Genomic DNA, 22,276 nt, shown 5'->3' with positions numbered 1-22,276 from the left:
CTCTTATGTTAGTTGTACATATCATGGGTAAATAAACTCTCTTTTGTGCTGGGATTGGATGTTAATACCTAGGAATCTATGTAGTACTCTTAATATGGATGGTTCTATATGATTTATATGCTTTGCCGATGATGTAGTGTTTTGCAATTGATATTTTGATTTAGTTTGAGCCTAGTCAGTCTAACCATCTAAAGGACATGATTTAAATTATGTGTAGATGCTATCACGTTAGAGATAATAGGTAGGTCTATATTCATGTATACTATATACGCGTATGCCATTGAAACAATCAGCTATTTTGTCACTAACACATCAGAAGTTAGTTGGTTTAATAGGTCTCACATCGTTAACCAAAGATGGAGACGTATGCTGAGAGATAGGTGGAGTTATATCAAATATATAAAAAGTGTACAATCGATTAAGAGGAAACATACGAGGAATACTTATTGAAATTCAATCCATTATCTATTATGTTTTAGTTTACTTTGATTAATGTCAACAAAACACTTTCATAAAACTTTGTCAAAAATTATGTCATTAAGAGCAAAAATCGAGCTAAGCGCGGTTCTATAGATTTATATATATATATATATATATATATTTTATAAAACTGGCGTAATACTTAATGTTGTGCGAGGATCAGATGATCCTCTTTTTATCAAATAACATCGTTGTCGAGGACTGCGTCAAATTAGATTGATTTTTGTTTTAAAGAATGGAGGATAATTTTTAAAGAATTAGATTGATTTTTGGGGTTGAATTGTGTTTTGGAAAATTCTTCGTTTCTCCTACAAACTGAACACACTTGATCAGAAGCTAAGTGAGACAGCTTCTGAAGTGGTAATCAAAATCTAAATGCTGCGGAATAAAACAGAGAGAGAGAAGAAGAACGACACAAAGCAATTATACTGGTTCCTTCCACAATCCGGAAGTAGTCCAGTCCCCCTTGCACTTCCAAGGAGATTTCACTAAGAGTAATATCTGATTACAATTGCTCAAGCACACAAGCAAGAGACTTCCTTTGCTCAAGCACACAAGCAAGAGACTTCCTTTGCTCAAGAACACAATCAAGAGACTTCCTGCTCAAGCACAACTGCAAGAGACTTCTAACTAAACAAAATTACACAGAAAATTGTTTAAGGTTGAACACTTGATATACAATCAGAGGTGCTCACAATACAAATCAGATACAGACTCAATGGACTTAAGAATTTCTAAGATATGACTTTGAGACACAGAAATTCTAAGTGAATGCAGAACAATTTCAGCAGAGGTTTGGCACTTGTAATAATGTTGTGAGTCGTTTGTTCAGCATTGCCAAATATCTAAGTCTATCAGACAATTGTTGAAAGACTATCAGATAACTGTGATGGAGGATAATTTTTGTTGACGGTCAATTTTTGTCTATCGGACAATTTGTTGATGTGTCAAATGATTAGATGGAGGATAATTGTGTTTTTGCTGGTAATTAATTTTCATCGTTAAAGAATGAATATATTCAAAATTATTATATTTATATGAAGATTTGGTACCAATTAGATATCCTATTAAGGAGAATTTTTTTTAGAGTCATACAAGACTCAATGTCTCATTTAAGATCTCCAATCTTAAATGAGACCCACACTTTTTTAATATTAAGGACTTTGTGTAAGATGTTGAGTTAGAGTAATTGAAACATGCTAAATCTCATCTGTTTGAGTACCTAAATTAAGTGTATCTATTGTGTTTTTACTATGGTATAATTTGGGAGGGAGGGCTTAATAACAATCCAAATATAACCGACAAAAAATAAAAAATCAACACTCGTTAAGAATAAGTAACAAGAACCTCGTAACGGCAACACATGGAACATAACATTCTTAATTTATCCGATAGATAGAGAGAGTGTGACATAACTGACTCAGCAAACAAAACTGTGATTCAATTCAATACATTATTATCACAATTTTCACATACCCTCTTTCTTCAATGGCGGATCAGAACAAAAAACCTGAGATCTTTGAACTCAACAATGGCACCATGCAACTCCTTGTTACCAATCTTGGTTGCACTATCACCTCCTTCTCCGTTCCTGGCAAAGATGGTTCTCTCTCTCTCTCTCTCTCTCTCAATTTTCAAAATTTCCTGTTTTTTTTTGACATGGCAATGATTTGATGGTTTTTTTCCTTGTAACATGAAGGTGTGTTATCCGATGTTGTTCTTGGCCTTGACTCTGTTGAATCCTATCAGGTATGAATTGATCCAAAAAAAAACTCTTATTGTGATTGGATTTGCTTCTGTCATTGATGGTTATGTTTCCCTTTACAAAATTCTACCTTATTTGTAGCTTTCAACATTGATATGAGAAATTAGAATTGTATATATAATCATAAACAAGATTTTAGAATGTAAAGCGTTGTGACACTGACACTTCTGATCGAAGGCATGACCGATCACAAACACGACACTCGACACTGACAGATGTGATTACATTGAATTATGTCATTGTCTCAATTTTATCGGACATGTCCGTGTCTGTCTAAAAAAAATAGTGCATTAATAATTGTGCGTAATGCAGTTGCAATCGTGATTGTGATACGGTCACTAAGGTCCCAGAAGTCTTAATCTTGCGATGGTTTTAGATAGCTGTCGCAATAAAGGTCGCAGTTGCGTTGTGATCCTTGATCATGGTCAAATATGGCCGATTCGGCCTCAATTGTGGTCATGTTGTTGTTTCAACAACATCAAAAACCTTTATATCACAGCTCATATCGTGGTCGCAGACCTCTATTTAAGTATTTAATTAAAACCCCTGGTTGTGACTGCAAACAGACCTATATTTAAAACTGTAAATACAATGTTATTCCAATTCTTAAAGTTGCAAAAAATTGTAGATACATCAATACATGTGATTGATGTGATTTCAAATTTAATTGTCAGTCGCAATTACGATTGTGAACGGCAGTTTCAAACAACACAGAGAGACATTTATGTATAGATGTATCTCTGTGTATGTGTATATGTATGCATCAATGTATAGTTTTTAGTTTCTGGCATGATTGATTTGCTGGTTTTTTTATTAATTTATTTTTATGTGGTTTGTTACAAGCAGAAAGGCCTAGCTCCTTATTTTGGCTGCATTGTGGGTCGGGTTGCAAACCGGATTAAGAATGGAAAGTTTACACTTGATGGGGTTGAGTACTCGTTGCCTCTCAACAAAGCCCCAAACACTCTCCATGGTATCTATTCTATGAATGAATAGTCTTTATTCTTATTGTGCTGCTTTATGCTAACGAAAAATAATATTTTGCTAACAAAGTGCTTGATTATGAAACTGCATTAATTCTCAAGTTTTAAATCTCTCTATTGCACCAATTTATGATTTTCACTAGCTGAGTTCTTGATATGTGTCCAAATTTCAGGTGGAAATGTTGGGTTTGATAAGAAGGTATGGGATGTACTTGAATATAAAAAAGGCGAAACTCCATCAATTACTTTTAAGTATGACAGTCATGATGGAGAGGAAGGTAGTGCTTATTTCCTCTTTCCCTTTCACTTTTAAGTATTCGAACTGTGTAGCACTGACACTTCATATTGATGGCATGTCCGAGTGCTCAACACCAACACGACATTGGCACATGTGGTTACATACAATCACTTTTATTCTCTCAAATTATTATCAGCGTCTTCGTGTCGTGTCAGTGTCATTGTCATTGCTTGCATTCAATATTTTCTTCCATTCGCTTAATCTGATTTTTGTTTTCTACCGGACAAGGTTATCCTGGCGACATCACTGTCACTGCAACTTATACTCTCACCTCAAGCACGACCATGAGGCTCGACATGGAAGGAGTCGCAAAGAACAAGCCAACCATCATTAACTTAGCTCAACATACCTATTGGAACTTAGCTGGCCATAGCTCAGGGAATATACTCGACCATTCGATTAAGATATCGGCTAATCATGTCACTCCTGTTGATCAGAACACCGTGCCAACCGGTGAAATTGTGCCTGTGAAGGGTACTCCTTTTGATTTCACATCTGAGAAGAGAATAGGTGACACCATTAATCAAGTTGGATTAGGATATGACCACAATTACGTGCTTGATTGTGGCGAAGAGAAAGCTGGTTTGAGGCATGCTGCAAAAGTAAGGGATCCATCAAGTTCAAGGGTACTTAACTTGTGGACCAATGCACCTGGTGTGCAATTTTATACTGGAAATTATGTCGACAATGTAACCGGTAAAGGAGGAGCTGTATATGGAAAGCATGCCGGATTATGTCTTGAGACACAAGGATTCCCTGATGCAGTAAACAAACCGAATTTTCCATCCATTGTTGTTAAACCTGGCGAGAAGTATCAGCATTCTATGTTGTTTGAGTTTTCGACTGAATAAACATTGTTGGAGAGTTGGAGTGAGTAGTGAAATAAATAAGACAGACATGTTCTGCTTATTATTATGGTTTAGAACATGAACTCTGGTTGCTACTGAACTGTTACTTGTGTTTAAATAATTGTCTTGATTGTGAGAGACTCAGTTTTAAGAGCACATCATGAGCTGTTTTTATTTTATAATTCCTAAATGTTACATCATACTGCAAATTGAATCGGCTAAAAATTCATTTTTTTAATAATGATTTTGTTGTTCATGTAATCCAGCATGACTTGAGGGATTAGATTTGGCTCTTGTGAAATGCAAATATTTTACTTTGAATAACTTAATGTATACCACATTGTTGTTTATAATCTATAATAGAAGTGAGGGGGTGATGATAGCTGGCATAATTGAAATGATAGAGGAACTACTTATTAGATTTGCTGTGTTATTTAAATATTAAAATACCTAAGTTGTATATGACATTGGATGTATTTATCTTGTATATGACATCGCATGTATTTATCTTTAGAACTTTTAATTTTCTACAACTTATTCATATTTAAAGAAATGCTTGTAACAACCAACAACCACCTTAAGTTTTTTTAATCAAGTTTAATGACTAAATACATTTCTTAAATGTGAATAAGTGAGAAATTTGAAGTTCAAACTCAACACTCGCATAATGCAACTATAATATCCCAAACCTAAATAGAAATTAGGGTTTTAACGGCATATAAGAGATTAAAGCAAATGGTAAGGGTAATTTGGTAATTTTGGCAACCTGAACTAGGAACCAAACATTAGTTTTCATTCTATTATTAGTAGGACCAATGTTCTTTTATTTGGCTCTGCAATTTTACCAAGTAGGAAACTTCTTTCCCATTTCCTATCTTCAGCAAACCAATGTGAATGACTTAAAAATCAAACTGATATTTCCAAGTGGGACCCTAAAAATGAATTGAGAGTTTAAGTGATATTCTGTTTGGACCTAAAAGTCTTTATGATATTTTGTTTGGACCTCAAATGTAGGTCATTCATATTTTCTTTTAGAGCTTATAAGACTAGACAGTGTCACGGTAAAGGGGGGCAAAATTAGAAGCTAAGACAATTCTCCGAGCATAGAGGAAAGTCTTAGGTGTCAGTTACGGTGTAGGCAGGCAGTGGGGAGCCGCTTGAAAAGCTTTTATAGCATACTACATCGGCAGAACGGATCACATTGGGTAACCCACACCCGAGTGTTTCAGCAGACGCAAGAAAGTGTGCACACGTTAGTTAGTTAAAGACAAAGTATGTTTGATATGGAATAAGTTTATGTTGATTTACCAAGGGCAATTTCATCATAAAGTAAAAGTATTGTATCGTATATTATATTATATTATATTTTGATATATGTTTTATCCCGAATTTAGGAACTCATTGAGATTGTAGTGTCTCATCCCTTTCCGTTGTTTCGTTTTCAGGTTTAAGCCATTATAAAGTCGTTGAAGCCGGATCGCAGTGTCTACAGTTTAGATTCCTCAATTGTATTTAAATATTTTATGTTTTACAAAAAAGATGTCAAATTGTATTAAGTTATATATTATTTCAAAACTTTGTAGATTGGATTAATTCTGCTATGAAAAAACTTTTAATTGAAACTTGTGCTTTTAAAAACTTCAGTTGTTGCAACATTTCTGCCAACTGAGCTATGCTTACAAAACAACAATCACCTTATTTGACATCAACATTTCAAGTTGATATAGACCATCTAGAAAAGTTGCAGTATTAACATTGATTACATTTTATGAAACTGGAGCCATATAACCAATACACTCAACTAAATGAAATGATGAATTGGTAAGTCAAAATAATTATCCACAAGTTCAAGCCAAGTCCTATTCTGAGAAACCATACATCAGTATTATCTTTACATTGTCCGAACCAATTCAAGCGGTAACGTTTCCATTGCCAGCTGAAAATTCAGAACAAGAGAATTGTTAAATGATTCTTCGATGTTAGTGAAGACTGATCACTGATGAGAATGAGGATAAAATGTAGATACACCTACCCAGAGTCGTGGAGTTCTTGAATCAGACTTTTTCTGCAATTTAGATAGCTCTGACTGGAAGGTTATAACAATTGCAACTTTGAACTCAATTGAAAAGGGGCTGCATGAAAATACTAATAAAATGAGTCCTTAAGATTCAGTCTGCCATATTCATGAAATGAAAAATGCCAAAGTCCAAACTCAAACAAGTTGCATATACAAGAGTTCCTTTTCTAACTAAGATCTTTTTAGAAATAATGTTTAGCTTAACTTCTTTTAAGAAGAGGAGTAAAAAATAAGTCAGACCAAACAAAACCTAGAAACCTATGAAAATAAGCAGATAACTACTTATGGAGATGTCATAAGCTATTTTCAAAAGCCTTTCCAAGTTCCAAACATGTCATAAGATAAATCCAAACAAAGCTCTTCCAAACACCCTTTGTGTCAAAACAATTTAGAGTCATTGTGTGCATGTGTGCGCAGGTACATGTGTGTGTTTAGTTATTAGTTACGGATATATCATTTACTCTATGAAATGCACATTAGAAGAATATCCTCATGAACGAGAAACATACCCGGCAAAGATTGTTGGACAGGTTAAAAGACGGGGCAGTATTACATAGATAGGCAGAGTCAAATTACGGCACACATCTCCGTCTGCTATCTGCTCAACAACAAAAAAAAAAGAATAAACAACTTGTTGAAAAGTGTGACATGCTCTTATACAAATCCAGCATCACTTGCCTGAGTTGTTTGAATCAGAGAGGTTTCAGTCACAATTTTTTCTCCATGAAGAATGGATTCAACGCGAAATAACTGAATGTCAATTGACTGAATTGGAACGGTGGATCGTTCAACAGTTAGCTCACCATTAAGAGGACTAGACAAAGAACATTGAGTACATATTTTTCCTGTCACCCGAAATCCACCTATTCAACAATAACTTCACATGAGTCCCATAAACTTTTTCCATTGATCCATACAAAGAAACCAGCAGTTTCACTTAGACCATGTTTGGATAAACAAATTAGTCAAGTGCTTATAGTATAAGTGTTTATCATATAAGTCCTTAAGTATAAGTTATGACAAAAATCAAGTCAAACTGTTCTCGTATAAACTATCAAGTTTTTCATAAGATATCCTGAAGAGCTTAAGAAAATAATCCGAAAACAAATTATGACATAAACTCTTCCAAACAATCTCATCACTGCTTATGCCAATAAATAAGCTCAAATTAACCAATTCAAACAGACCCTTAATAGAGTTCAACTGTTCAAGTACACAACTACTGAAGTTTCCACTTACGAGTAAAACAAAATTAATATTGTTATATAAAATCAGAGTTACAAATTGAAATTTTTAGGCATGAAACATTGCGCTAATTTGTTTTCTATGTTTTATAGTCAGGTTGGGAGAACGTGTACATTATTTGAAGATAAATCAGCATACCAGATTTTAATTCAGGAAGAAGAGGATGCCGTTGAGTGTCTTGAGTAATGTAAAAGATGACCATCTCTGGAGGTATTGGTCTTTGCAGAAGATCACCTGAAATTTTCCACCGACAGAAGAGAAACTAGTAATTTAATCATTCACAAATACATAAAAATAAAAAATAGGAGAGAAACAAAATTATACCTTTATCACTTTCAATAATGAACTCCGTCGTTGCTGATAGTGATTTATGCAGGTATCCACGTGTTATATCTACAGTCAATAAATACTATAGAAGCTATCAATCACCAGGCGGCTAAATTTTGTGAAATTTAAAAAGAAAAAAAAAATGAAAGAATTAACTTAAGTTTTAAATTGACAGTAAATCAAAATTAACCTTTTTTAAGATGTAAAAAAAAGGTAAAAAACAATGGTAGGAAAATAATAATTTCATCATAACAATCAGTTGCACAACAAGCACCACCGGGAACTAGCACATGTGGTTGGTGCGCAGTGGTGTGAATGTTGTTAACCCCAGGGTACCAAATTCAATTACTACTGATTAACAAAAAACTTGCAGAACAAAGCACTTTCAAATAACATTTTTACCTGGATACTAATATCTGCCCCATGGAAAGTCTCATAAAATCTTTCTAAATTCTCGTCCTGTCTAAGATTCAATGAAAATGGTATCTGCCATACAGATTGCAAAACTTACAATGAACACAAGGAAGTAAGTTATATAAACCAAATATTAAACAGAGAAATTTGCAGATATAATACCTAAGCTTTGCTGATAAAAACAGTATGTTATCGATATCAAAGTGTTTAAAAAAATAATTGGTAAAGAAATGCCGAGTAAATTGTGTGAACTCATGTACATATATGAAAGAAAAAGCTATTCAATACAACATAACAGCAATTAAAGCATCAATCGAAACCAAGGCATAGAAAAACTAGAATTTGGAATTTGAGTAGCTCAGTATTTTTTATCCAGTAGACAACAACAAATAGAATCTGTGCTTTGATATTTATTGACAATGGTATGCAATTAAATGATTATTTTTGTGACTAAGCAATTAAATGATTTAATTTTAAGAAATACTAGAAAAAATTCTACTTAAGAAATCACACCATATGAAACTGCTTTAAGAAGACAGTATTGCATTCATTTAATTGATATATTACCTCTGTTGTACCCGAACCGATCTTTCTGGAAGATTGAACCTCAACTGTCCTTTTCCTGTTTAGAAGACAATCATAAGAATCATGTTCACTTGTCCTATTATGTTTTTCATCCAAAAAGACTAAAATATGGTAGAAAACGTTAGTTAATTAGATATATGGCTTGACAAAAAATGTGAAATGAAAGAAAATCAATAACAAAATTGAATAGTTTAACTAGATGAAGAAATAGGACTCCCAACATAGCAATACTGACTTGATATGGTTTTCAAGAGGCAACATTGCATAATCTTTGGATGAATCATAATCTAAAATATTCACTAATCAATTAGTGATTGAATTTAATTTTAATAATTAATCATTCGGTGTAAACAAATTTTACCAAGACTTCTTTTAAGTACATTTTCCTATCTGATCACATCATAATGATACTACTTGATACTTGTTTATGAGAATTGTAAGATGATGACGTACACTTAGATGGATTTGACTCCTCTAAATTGAGCAGAGTAAAGTGAGAAAATAGAGAGTTAATATTTCAGGATCCGGCTTCTCTAAAGTGACCATCATCAACCATTGATTTAAAAATCAGAGGTAGATACTGCATGTGTGTAATCAAATCATGAATATGTTGAAATAACAATCTTTGATTGATTCACTTTTACACTTTACTCCCTTTAGAGAAGTCAAATTCAATATTTCAACAAGTTCATGATTTGTTATACACAATGTAGCCAGGATCGAGTGCTGGCTCGTAGGATCTTACGATTCTACGTCCCACGGCACCTCAACCGTGCTTCGACTTCACTCCGGTTCATTTTTGCTTTATTTTTTCTGTTTTTTGCTGTTTTTCCCGTTTCCTTTTTTTTTTTTTGCTTGTTTTCTTTGTTTTTCCTCTATTTTCTGTGTTTTTTTTTTGCTTGGTTCCTCTATTCTTCCTCTATATTCTCTGTTTATATATCCTAACACTATCAGCAACCTACCGATCCTACTTACGAACCGTGTTACGTTCCTTCACCGGCCGACCAATCCTACGTAGGATCTCGATCCTAACTACATTGGTTATACATGTTTATGTAATATCAACCATTGATAAATGTTCATCAACGGTCAATATTATACACTTTAACTCTAAAGTGAATTTCTCACTTTAAAGAAGCCTAATCCTGATTAGATTTTTGTGTAAAATTACTTATACTATTCATGTAAACTAATACTAGTAGGCATGTTTGTTTGGATTGACTTAATTTGAGTTTATTTACCAGCATAAGCATTTGCATGACTGTTCAGAAACTTATGACATGTTCATATGCAATTTTCAACTGATTTCTATAAGCTCTCTAAGATAGCTTATGAAAACAACTTATAACTTAAATAAAAACAGTTTTGACATTTTATATTTTGCTTTAGAAATAGCTTAATACATAAGCACTTATATGATAAAAGCTTATGCTATAAACACTTATTTAAGTTGCATACCCAACCAAAGCCTTATTAAACTACTAGCAATTTCCCTATGAATGTACAACAAACAATTACTTTGAGAAGTAATTTGTCAACTTACACAATTGGGATTGGCTTAATAACACCATAGAATGACTCAACAACCCCAGCTGATCCACCACGAACCTTCAAAATCATCAAAAAAATAAATCTAACATCAATTATCAAGCACAAATTCAAATAGCCTTTTGTTCAAATTCAATTGGGTCAATCAAATTTTTGCAAAAGGAATAAATTTTTAACATAAAGTTTTCATCTTTACATAATTATTTTGTATGAGTGGTACCTGTAAGTTGACAGATCCTTTGATAGTAAGACGAATTCCATAGTGTGAAATTGAAGACTGTGTTTTTACAATGATTTTTCCTTCTAGAAGTTCCTGAAAATTCAGATCATCAAGAAAAATTTCAGGGTCTCATTCTATACATACATAATGAACTAGAGAGAGAGAGAGAGAGAGAGTTATACAGAAGGGCGATAGATACGATTGGGACGAGAGAGTTTGAGGTGAACAGACATGGCTTCAAGCTTTGTCTGATGCTTCCAATGGCGTGAAAGTGTGACAGGTTTAACTGTCCCTAATTGCAATTTTCATATTTATGTTTATTTGCCTTTTAGTCCCTTTAAATTTCTTGTATTGAGAACAATAACAACCGTTTTTAAATGTTATGAGCATTCATTTCATTCTTTTCTAACATTTTGGGTGTTGGATAAGATGTCACAATAAGCGAATTCACGGCAGAATACCACGTTAGTGTGAAAGCCGAAATTCCTCCTCGTTTTTTCACATCCACGAAAGCTAAAAACGGAAGTTTGACCCTTCCACCGCCAAACCAAAATCATTATCTCTCTTAACACTCACATTTTTATTAGATGAAACTCATGTGTGTTTCACACTTTAGAAATAGATCGCACTTAAAGTTGTGAGATCCACTTGGGTTTCATCCAATTAATAGTCTTATATTTGGTTTGGATGAGTAAGAACCAATAGAGGAAGAAATCATAGAAGAAACATATGCTAACACATTTGGGTTGGCCTAGTAGTATTGACTTGGGATATGAGAGTGTGCTCCTTCCAAACCCTACATTTGGTAATCCTCCAACATTTTTTACAAGCATTCACATGTATTTCCATCTACCAAACCAGTAGGGTTACCGCATTACATCACAAAACACATTTACAAGTCCTCCTTGGTAGTGCCAGTACACAATTTTTTGGACCTAGTTGTTGCTAGAAAACTAGGTAGAAAATTGGAATCAATGACCACAATGTCTGTCACAACTGGTGGTGGTCACCAACTTGAGGCCCCCCTTATATTTGTAAAGGTTTCCAATGGTCATGGTTGATGTAATTGTTTTACCCCTGGCTTGTTGTGAATTAATTTTGGGAGTTCAATGGCTTAAATCCTTGGGACAAATTGTTTGGGATTTTGACAAGTTAGGACAATTTGTTTTTGCTCCCCTTAAGGCTACCTTCTCCCGTTTGATAAATACTCTAGAAATTGTCACGATCATTAACGAATTTAATGATATTTTGTCGAACCACACAAGTTACCACCAACTATACCCGATTTTGATCACAAAATCTCACTCAAATAGGAACTAAACCCTTTACTCTTAGACCTTATCATTCCTCCGTGGTTCAAAATGATTTTATTGACGAACTTGTCAATGATATGTCGGAGCAAGGCATATCCAAAACAACAACTTGGATACTGATCCTATGCTTTCCAACCTCATCTCTCAATTACAACATGACCCTGCTTCACTTCAGAAATATTCTTGCATAAAGATGAATCAAGAAGACAAGGAAAATTGGTCATTGGGGATGTGCCTTATGTGAAACACACCATTAGGAAATGGTTACACAATTCTTTCAAGGGGGTGATATTCTGGTAGAGATGCCATGAGCAAGGACATTCAACAATAATGATATAAATTATAATAGTAATAATATTCATAAAAACCATAATAATAGTAATAGGTGAACATCACATTTACTTCCATATAAAAGAGGAAGCATAACAAGCTATCCAAGCTAAAAACAACACAATTATTAGTGGCAAGGTTGTTCACACTGAACTAAATATATTCATTACACTACATGAAATAACATAAGAAAGAAGCATCATTTTTTCTTGGCAATGAACAATCCCCATATCTGCTCACCAGCTACACCTCTCATTTGCTTAGCCTTCCATCTTTCAACAATTTCATTATAGTCATCCTAAAAATGAAGATTTCAACAATGAATTATTGTTTTGAAACTAAAAGAAACAAGTACATCTAAAATCGAACCGTCCTTGATTCCTCGATTTAATTTCGCACAAAGTCAAATATTTGTACCGAAACCATGAAACTTTTTGTTTATTGTTTCCTAGACAGATTATTAAAATCGAGAGTTTAGGTCAAGTCGTTACTTTTTATAGACTCGACTCTTAAACACGTTAGTAAAATTGAGAGTTTACCAATTTTCTTAGACTTTATAAAAAAAAATATATAGTTAATTTATATGTGAGTTAACTTCTATTTATCACCAAATTGTAAACTTGCATAATTCTTTTAAGAGTTAACACAAGAGTTTAATAAAAAAATGCATTCTAAATAGTCATGTCCAAAGCATTAAGAAGCTCACCTCAGAGAAATCATCAATGAAATCAACCTTCTTGTTCTCAAGGGCATTTAACTCCATTTGTAGAGTTTTCAAGAACTGAAACAAACAAAATTTGTTAAAACAACATAAGGATAATAAAATGGTGTAGTATAAAACAAAGTAATAAGGAGTGTGTGACAAACCAAATTGGTTTGATCAACAGCAATGACATCATCAAATCCAGCATTCTCAAGCATCTGTGAATGATTTAGAACATAAGTAGCATATCATGTAATTGAAATAAATTCAAAAATGTTTCAAATCAAAAGTTTATATTGAACAACTTCTCTACAAAAATATGATTTTCAAGTAAACAAACATAGACTATGAAGCACAGACACTCCTCGAATTAAGCATGTCCCAGTGTCAGACACGTGTCGTATCCGACACTGACACGACACCAACACATGTAATTACACTGAATTATGTGATTTTCTTAAATTATTAGTGGTGTCGGTGTGTCAGTGTCTGTATCGTGTTCAGTGTCCATGTCCGTATCTGTGCTTCATAGAACACAACAACTATTTTTTTTTTCAAATCTCAAAATGAATCCCTAAATTATTACACATCAAATTTTCTTATAATATGTAATAAACTAGCCATGTATGTTAAAATGAAAAGTCATATAATTACATTAACAACAAGGTACTATACCTGACAATATGCTTTCATGTCATGGATGTAGTATCCTCTCTTTTTTATATACTCTGCATATTCTACTGAAAGACTTCCAACATTTTTGCAATAGTCAGTAATTAAAAGTGTACCTCCAGGCTTCAACCACTTATAAAATGATCTGAACAATGTTGGTTTATCCTATATATAAATTCATAGAACATTTAATAACTAAATGTTACAAAAAAGGGATTTTTTTTTTTGGAGCATATCAAATAAAAATCTTCCTTACTTTGATGTGTAATAACGTGTCGCGAGTGTAGATTACATCAAATGTTTTCTCAGGATACATTTTTTTCGTGCAATCAACGCATTCGAATTCTACTGCGTATTTGAGTCCGATGGCACGTTCGATAGCTAGAGAAATCATGTTTATGGAGAGGTCAATAGCAACAACCTCAACATCAAAATTTTCAGCCATGTAAAAGTCACCTCCTCCAATACCACAACCAACATCTAGTACTTTTTGACCTGGCTTTAGTCCTAACTTTGCCACAATTTCCCTTGTTGTTTCTGCTCAAGAATTAAGCACTTTTCTATGTTAGAAATCTTTGAAATTTCTATGCATGATTGATTCAAAAAAAATACAAATGGCATCTTTGATACTATAGTTAGAATAATCGACATGAAATCAGACGGTCTAAAGACATCGTCCGACTAAAAGTGCTATTTAGAGTTACCGTGATCCATAGTGAACCATCAATAACGGTCGTTGGATATGTAAGAATTCTAATAAATGGTTTAGATATTAATATATCTGATCATTATTATCGACGGTTTATCATCGAGGAAGACTGTTCTTACCAAGTCCTCCTGTGCTCACAAAGCCTTGACCATAAACATGTTCATAGAGTAAGATATCCTTGTGGTTATACTCAACACTATCTAAGAACCGTTGGAACCCTCTATCATCTTGTGATTTAACCTTTTGCCATATCCAACAAATCTGCATGACAAAGAGAGTTACTATTTTAATAATATTGTATGTCAATTAAATAAGATAAGATGAAATATTAGATCATTATAGTTAAAAGAAATAGATAGAATTTTTTTTCATATGACCTGATTTTGATTCTTCTTATTTCTAACATATGCTCCAATGCATTTGCATCCCACAAGAGAAAGCTCAAAGGAGTTCCCATTATCATCACTCATATGACACTCTTTAAATACCTACATGAAAAAGGGAAGGATAATGATAAAAATTAAGGTTTTCTACAAAATAAATGTAGAAAATAAGGCTTATATATGAATGGCAATTTGGTTAAATTATTGACTTGAATCCTTTCCCTTATAACATGTCTTTACCATCAAAGTTCACAACCATATACCGTTGACATAATCGTCAGCTCAATCATAATCGTCCGATTATTAAACATGTTTGACTTTAATCATAACTAAATTAAATTCATATTCTTTTATGTAATCTAACTGGTCAATCTCCATAAAATAAAAGTCACAACATTCTCCGAATCCAAATTAAGTCGACGTCTATAATCAAACAATTGTTTTAAGACTAAGAGTGAATAATAATTACACTCAGAACAAACCTTAGTGTAAAATCTTGGTTCCCTATAGTGAGTTGGATTGTATTTCCTCTTTGAGTCTCCAGATTGGTGGAAACAAGATTCTCTAAAGAATATACATCCATCAACATTCAACCATTTGACCATCCTTTCAGCTAAATTTTTAACCTGAAATTAATGGGAAAATAAAAGACTTAACAAAAAGTAATGCCAAGGAAACAATTTTAATATTAGTATAATGTATGACTAAATTTGACACATACATTAAGGGACAAAAATGGAAAATTCTCAATTTGAGTCATCTATGATTAAAATACCACGTAGTTAGCACATTGAATCAAGATTAGACGGTTGAAATTTTGATTTCACTAAATCAAATTCAAATAGAAAATTGGATTATGAATAATTAGATTTTGATCTTACGGTCCAGATATATTGATTGTGTATATTTTGACTTTATTTAATCCAAATCCACAAATTCTATGCCTTAATAGAAAAACAAAAAACTTACCTCTTCATCTGAAAGATACATGAGTAACCAATTTGAAAATATCAAATCAACTGATCCTTCAGAAATATGCAAGTTTGGAGATGTGACATCAGCACACATGAACTTGACATTCTTATGGTGTCCATTAGTATTTTCATTCTGCAAAAATATTGTATGATATTCAGGGAATTGTTTCACAATAAATATAAGTATTACCAATTTTATTTTGATAAATATCAATCATAAATATGTAGCTATGAAGCATTGAATCAGACACGGACATCGAACACGATACAAACAATAACATGTCTAATAGGGATAATTTAAGAAATTGATAAATTAAATGTAATCAGATGTGTCAATGTCATTTCACACATCAATTAAATATTTATAGCAGTAATCAAGAGACTGTAGTTACCTTCTTTATTGCACTCTCAATGAAGTCCACAGCAAGCAATTGCCCAGCTTTCTGAGCCAATTCAGTTGTAAATCTTCCAATACCTGCTCCAAGCTCTAAAACTGATTTTCCTTCATATGATGGTAATAGAGAAAGTACCTATATGTAATTTAAAATTGATGAGTCCAAAAGACATTCACGCTGACTATAAAAATAAAGAAATAAAATATTCTATTATCTTGTTAATAATAGTAATCAATAATTACAGGCCTTGTTCTCCACTTAGAATATAATAATAACATGTGAACATGAAAATGTTTGAGACAGCCTTTTCTTTTGGTCAAGAGACGGTTATGAGCTTTGAGGTAAGAAGAAAATAAGTTAAAAAATATGATAGGTGATATTAACCAAAAAAAGAGTTAAATATGAGAAAAAAAAATTAGAAGTGAAGGAAATAAAACAAGTGAAAATTTGTCCCATAAACATAATTCTGTTAGTGAACTGAAATTCGAACTTTAGACATTCTTCTTATCCATCATAAAAAGTAAATTTTAATCACTAAGTTACTTCATAAAATACAACAAATGAAAAAAAAAATATCTTCAAGAGAAGATTTTTTTTGTTGTTGAGATGAGCTTCGTTAGGTTCATGTAGTGGGGACATTAATAAAGTGGGGACAAAAGTAAAATTTCCTACAATTAACAACATAAAAGAAAATTGTGGGGGCAACCACCCCAAATTAGTAAAATGTAGATCTGTCACCAAAGAGGATGAGAAATAATGGAAGAAAACATGTATATGAGTTTCTTTTTTTACACAAATAGAAAAATATTAATTCAAATTGATAGAGTATATCAAAATAGACACACATTCAACATTGTTAAATACATAAATGATGAATGTGTGAAGATATTCAAGATCGAAGTTGATAACATACACCGACAAAATCTTATCCTTTAATAAACCACAATACGACCCTTTATATTTAATACAAGTTGTCTAAAATACTAATCTTTTGTCCACCGCTTGTTGGACAAGACAAAAAATCGTTCAATACCTCAAAAAGTTTGTCATGTGTTGTTTTGTCTTCTATTATATTGTTATGTCCAATACCTACCGTTTAGCCGATCAAACTCACCATAAATATACATTTAAATTGGGTTTTTTAGTAGGCCGATAAAACAGGATAAAATTGGATGCCCGTTTAGGCTGGTTCAAAATAGATCAATAGTTTGTTTTGTCAACTCTAATATATCTTTATGATCCAAATCCATAAATATTGGATTCATATTGGTCATGTACATCTTATTATAATTTAATCTATCGCAAGTTTATTTTTTTTTTAAGAAGTTAAACCAACCCATCCAAATATAATTGGCATGGTGTAGCTACAATTTATTAAATTTGTTATATCTCAAAATATATTCAACGAATATGCTTGAGTACACACATATTTTTTAATGGTAAATATTAATAGGTTAATTTTTTGAAGGGAAAGTAACTTTTTACACCCGCATGTATCAATCAACCTTTATATAGAAAGAAAAGAAAAAATTGACAAAAAAAAGTGTATTTTTTTTAAGGAGAAAATATGTATATTAGTTAGTTTTTCTTTTGAGAATAGTTAGTTAGTTATATAGGATTAGGAAATAGAAATTAGTAGCACATACTTCGGGTCTCTCTTCTTTGTCGAGATGGGAGGCGTTGGAATCGAGCATCATTGACTCAACTGACAAATTTGCACAATGCTCTTTCCAGTAACTTCTCTGCACTTCACGTTCATCTTCACCACCTGAAAAAATCATTCCAGTAATTTCTACATATACATGTAACCTTAATCTATGTATAATCTAATATTATATCTAATATCCATGCAATATAATACATTATTTAAGAAAAAACATCAACCAACAACGTTGTACTTTTTGATAACATTCACAAACATGTATATATTATATATAATTTATAACAACAGAATTCACCTTGTTTCATTGCTTCCAAACTAGCCATATATGAATGAGAGAATGGAGAAGAAAAATGAGAGAGAAAGAAATGAAGAAAGTAATCAATGGTGTTTGCCTTCTATGAGCTATAGCCCTTGTAATTTCTTATATATAACATTTGTACCATCAAAATATGAAAGAGACCTCCACCCTTTTCCTTGAACAGGATTACCTCTTGTGGAAAACAAAAATAAAACTTATAAATTGATAATTTTCAGTTTAATTTAGATAATTAATTTTTAAGTATCCGTTTTCTTTTAGGAAAACTCACACACACATATACTCTCTCCGTCTGAATTATAAGCAAATTTCTAATTTTTACACATTCATTCAATACATGATGTAAATGGTCTACAACATAGACTATAAACCACGTACATCATTTATTAAATGAATTTAAAAAATAAAAATTTGCTTATAACTGAAACCAGAGAGAATACATATGAACTCATCAGTTCTTATTAGAAAGAAACATCGATAATCTAGAGTACCCATAGAATGTAAGTAAAATCTAGCCACATATTTTCTAATTTTTAAGTTACATTTATTAATTTACTTGACAACCGTTCTTACATTACCAATTATTGTATGCTTACTTTAATAAAAAGATTTAAGAAATGATATTCTTCAGATCACTATATAAGCAAAAAAAATAAATAAATTTCAGATTAATTGAATAACTGATTTATTCAATTAATAAAGAAGCTCTCACATTTAAAATATGCATCTAGCTCTCTTTATCCTCACTTTCAACTCGTACAACCCCCCACGTTTTCTTTTGAATATATTTTTTTTGTTGGTGTTGGTTTTTTTGGTTGTGTTTTCTTTTTAATATATGGCTCAATCCAGACCGGATGCATAAACTTTTTGTAGATGAAAAATATTAGATTAAAGGCTGAAATTGACCGTGAGAAAAAAATACGAGATATTTTTTTATGGAAAAAAACACGATTTTTAAACCGTAGCAATTAGGTCCTAAATTTCTTCAAATGTTGTTAAATTAGTGATTTCTAACATAATTGTGAAGGATAAAAGGGTGAAAATTAGAAGAAGATGAAAATGAAAAAAAAAAAAAACAACACAGTTAAAGAGAGTAGACAATGTTTATGAATTAAAGAGAGGCTTAATCTATGGTGGGAGAGCTTGACATGGGCGAGTGACATCATATGTTTTTCAATCATTGGATAGTAAAGTTTTGTGAGTAAGGATCTGAGAATGCAATTTGAAAAGAGATAGACACATAAAATAGACAGTGAGTCCCACCATTAAGTGGATCCCATCATCATTAATTATTTTTGACATTTTTTGATTTTTTTTTGTTTTCATCTCTCAAAATGGAAGAAATGGAGAGAATCTTAACTCAAGTTTTGTAATCAATTAGTATCATAAACCGCTAACACCAAATATATTTTATTTCATCTAAATGCTAAAAAGAATGCCATTTTGGTAGATGGTGTTATGGTTATGATGAAGATTCAATTTTTAGGTAGCTAAAGGATGATCTCTCTTTTGATATTGATGTTGTTTGTGTGGGAACTCTGAAGGATGATGTTGATGAAAGTGAGCAAGAGAATGTTTCTCAGTTGTTGGATGAATTCAATTGTTTGCCTACTTTTATTCACTCAATAATCTAGAAAAAGTTTTATGACATATTCAGAACTATTGTTTTTTTTTTTTGGATAGATAGACGATATGGCAAAGTCATCATAAACTCACACATACAAAGTAGAGGTATCAGGGTTCAAACTCCTGTCAAAACGTCCGACCTAACAATTTCGATATTTTTGCCAGTTGAGCTAGAACTTATAGGACGAACTATTGTTTTTTTTTTGAGAGAAAGGACGAACTATTGTTATTTCTATAATTAAATAAAGAGAAATGTTAATTAGTAGTTAAGGAAACCAATATAAAAATATTGTATTGAGAAGTTATAAAAAAGTTGCATATTCAACTTTTTAAAAGTCAAGAATTTGTTGTTTTCAATAAAAAAATTCTACTTTTAACTTTTTTAACTAGTGTCTCAGGAGCACTACCTACTCTTAAATAAATGATCCTCATCTATATGATATTGGGAAAATCATTTGTGCTTGGACAAAGTAAGGGTTTCATAAATCAATTTTATTTTGGGTGAAGATTTCCGGATGGGGAAGTCTAGTCCACAAATTGTATCGCACAATATTCAAAACAAATCACATAGAACAACAAAAAATCGATTAAATTGACCAACAAAATTCGAATTCGAAAAATCCAGACAAACTCTAAAACAATATTTGATTATGCATGTGAGTGGTTGCGATGAAGGAGAACTGATTTGTTAACAAACAATGATTAATTTTTGGGGCACTCATTGTGTTTCATTGAAGTTCTTTGTGTTGTTACCTAAGAAACAAGGAGAGAGGTTTAGGGAAGGACTCAAAGAGGATATATTGATAAGTGTAGGAGGTTGTACGATGCACTTGCCACTTTTTCACTCTTCTACGGTGAAAGACCTATTAAACTCTCATCCTAGAACGTGATATATTGTAAAACAAAGTTAGCATGTGACTTATGTGGAAAAAAGTTAGCTTGTGACTTGTGGTAGGGCATATTCATTTTCCCAAAATTGTAAAATAATTTTATTTAGGATTCCATGCTTTATGTGAATATACATATAATTTTATCTATGTTGCAAGGGAATCTTAAAACTAACAACAAAATTATCAATCTCCATCAGAATCCCCATTGGTATCTCAATATTGTGGTTGAGAATTAAGTGGGACAATGAACAGTTATAGACAACACATGCATTACTCATATACAACCAATAATAATGGAAAGTATAATGGAAAGTAGGGCATACATAATTGAGAGGTGACATCAAATAGTATTTGCCCCTTGGGAAAAATGGGACACTATGCAAGCAATACTATTGCATAAAAGAAAAAAGAAACAAAAAACAAATAAATCAACAGTACAAAGGCTTTGTACATACTTCAACTAGTGTCAAGTAGGGATTGCAAAAAAAAAAGAAACTCTATTTTGTGCATATAAGCTGATATAAAACGAAAAATCATCATTATGTATGTTTCATTACTATACTAGCTAGCTTCTCTAGGAAAATAAATTGACAAAAAAAAAACTAACATGGACCACCATATTAAGTGGTATTTTTTTATTCAATTTTAAGTGGTTTGTTTGTGCATCATAATTACTGCTTATTAGAAATGCAATTTATCCCAAACAAATTCAAAGGATTCAAGCTCACATATGTCAAGTTCTAGTAATTTAGGGTTTATAAGGGTTATATTGAATTCTAAAGTTACAAACACACCGCAAATTTCGCAAGCGGTTAAAACCCCTCCAAAATGCCTAAGATTGGATTAAAGCAACATTCTAACCAATACAAGTTTCCCCACATTCTAACGTAGTTATGACAACATATGCAAGCAATTGCAAATCAAATAAATAAGAGAAAGAAAAGAAAAAAAGTCACAAATGTTGTTCGGTTAAATGGTCCCTTTCCATGCCAATGATGTGATCTTAATGTGGTGATATCAATGCAATAATGCATTTAAAGTCTAACTCATAGCTTTTAAAACTGTTGTGAATTCTGACTTAAAATCACACCTATAAATTTAGATGTGTGGAGCAAAAAAGAAGTAATAAATAATATCAAAATAGCCTCAAGCAACAACAACAATAACATATCTATATTTAATTTAGAAATCAAGTGTAAAGCGCAAAACACAAAAAAAAAAAAAAAAGATAAAGAGAGAAGAGAAAAAAAAACACGAATAAATATTTACCCAGTTTGGTCCAACAATGAATATTCAGAAAGATCTCTCCACTCCACTATCAATGAGTTCTTAACAAAGAAATACAAAACAGTTACAAGAAATTAGTTTCAGCAAACTCTCCAAGAACAAACCTAATTTCTACCCATTTCTCAATATCTTCCCATGAACAAGAAACTCAATGATTTCTCTCACCTAAGGTGTATACAAATGTTTCACAACTAGAGAATCTCACCCAAAGACACTCATCTCTCA

General features: G+C 32.2%; 3 protein-coding genes across 3 annotated transcripts; 1 reads left to right on the top strand and 2 right to left on the bottom strand.

Moving 5' to 3' along the window:
* Positions 1–1,851: 1,851 nt before the first annotated feature.
* Positions 1,852–4,530, top strand: LOC146917184 (Galactose mutarotase-like superfamily protein). The gene is made up of 5 exons (XM_085718964.1): positions 1,852–2,083; positions 2,180–2,229; positions 3,092–3,218; positions 3,402–3,506; positions 3,755–4,530. The coding sequence occupies exons 1-5, from the start codon at positions 1,969–1,971 to the stop codon at positions 4,375–4,377; spliced, it is 1,020 nt and encodes a 339-aa protein (XP_085575090.1). The 5' UTR covers positions 1,852–1,968; the 3' UTR covers positions 4,378–4,530.
* Positions 4,531–6,072: 1,542 nt separating this feature from the next.
* On the bottom strand, positions 6,073–11,043 carry LOC146917183 (Vacuolar protein sorting-associated protein 26). Its single transcript, XM_085718963.1, has 11 exons — positions 10,973–11,043; positions 10,791–10,883; positions 10,566–10,630; positions 9,005–9,059; positions 8,426–8,509; positions 8,021–8,105; positions 7,835–7,930; positions 7,112–7,314; positions 6,961–7,049; positions 6,407–6,506; positions 6,073–6,310 (listed from the first exon to the last, which is right to left on the bottom strand). Exons 1-11 carry the CDS (start codon positions 11,021–11,023, stop codon positions 6,266–6,268), a joined length of 966 nt encoding a protein of 321 aa, XP_085575089.1. The 5' UTR covers positions 11,024–11,043; the 3' UTR covers positions 6,073–6,265.
* A 1,380-nt stretch (positions 11,044–12,423) lies between these two features.
* On the bottom strand, positions 12,424–18,331 carry LOC146917182 (phosphoethanolamine N-methyltransferase-like). The gene is made up of 12 exons (XM_085718962.1): positions 18,228–18,331; positions 17,916–18,037; positions 16,267–16,404; positions 15,870–16,007; positions 15,383–15,526; positions 14,895–15,005; positions 14,637–14,778; positions 14,065–14,345; positions 13,812–13,973; positions 13,301–13,354; positions 13,140–13,214; positions 12,424–12,731 (listed from the first exon to the last, which is right to left on the bottom strand). The coding sequence occupies exons 1-12, from the start codon at positions 18,253–18,255 to the stop codon at positions 12,633–12,635; spliced, it is 1,494 nt and encodes a 497-aa protein (XP_085575088.1). The 5' UTR covers positions 18,256–18,331; the 3' UTR covers positions 12,424–12,632.
* Between the last annotated feature and the right edge of the window lie 3,945 nt (positions 18,332–22,276).

The sequence above is a fragment of the Medicago sativa genome, chromosome 6, assembly GCF_051527215.1.
Source record: "Medicago sativa cultivar Bolivia chromosome 6, Bolivia_mono, whole genome shotgun sequence".
In the NCBI taxonomy this organism is placed as follows: Eukaryota; Viridiplantae; Streptophyta; class Magnoliopsida; order Fabales; family Fabaceae; genus Medicago; species Medicago sativa.
The sequence above is the reverse complement of the archived record's forward strand: the minus strand, read 5'-3'. Positions and strand labels throughout refer to the sequence as shown.

Coding starts and splice junctions, on each gene's coding strand:
- LOC146917184 (XM_085718964.1), top strand. CDS start 1,969: ATGGCGGATCAGAACAAAAAACCTGAGATCTTTGAACTCAACAATGGC. Junction 2,084..2,179: donor CTCCGTTCCTGGCAAAGATG/GTTCTCTCTCTC, acceptor TGTAACATGAAG/GTGTGTTATCCGATGTTGTT. Junction 2,230..3,091: donor ACTCTGTTGAATCCTATCAG/GTATGAATTGAT, acceptor TGTTACAAGCAG/AAAGGCCTAGCTCCTTATTT.
- LOC146917183 (XM_085718963.1), bottom strand. CDS start 11,023: ATGTCTGTTCACCTCAAACTCTCTCGTCCCAATCGTATCTATCGCCCT. Junction 9,060..10,565: donor ATTAAGCCAATCCCAATTGT/GTAAGTTGACAA, acceptor TCTTCTAAACAG/GAAAAGGACAGTTGAGGTTC. Junction 8,510..9,004: donor TCGGTTCGGGTACAACAGAG/GTAATATATCAA, acceptor TCTGTATGGCAG/ATACCATTTTCATTGAATCT.
- LOC146917182 (XM_085718962.1), bottom strand. CDS start 18,255: ATGGCTAGTTTGGAAGCAATGAAACAAG. Junction 16,405..17,915: donor ACAAAGAAGAGAGACCCGAA/GTATGTGCTACT, acceptor AATTACATATAG/GTACTTTCTCTATTACCATC. Junction 14,779..14,894: donor ATAAGAAGAATCAAAATCAG/GTCATATGAAAA, acceptor TTTGTCATGCAG/ATTTGTTGGATATGGCAAAA.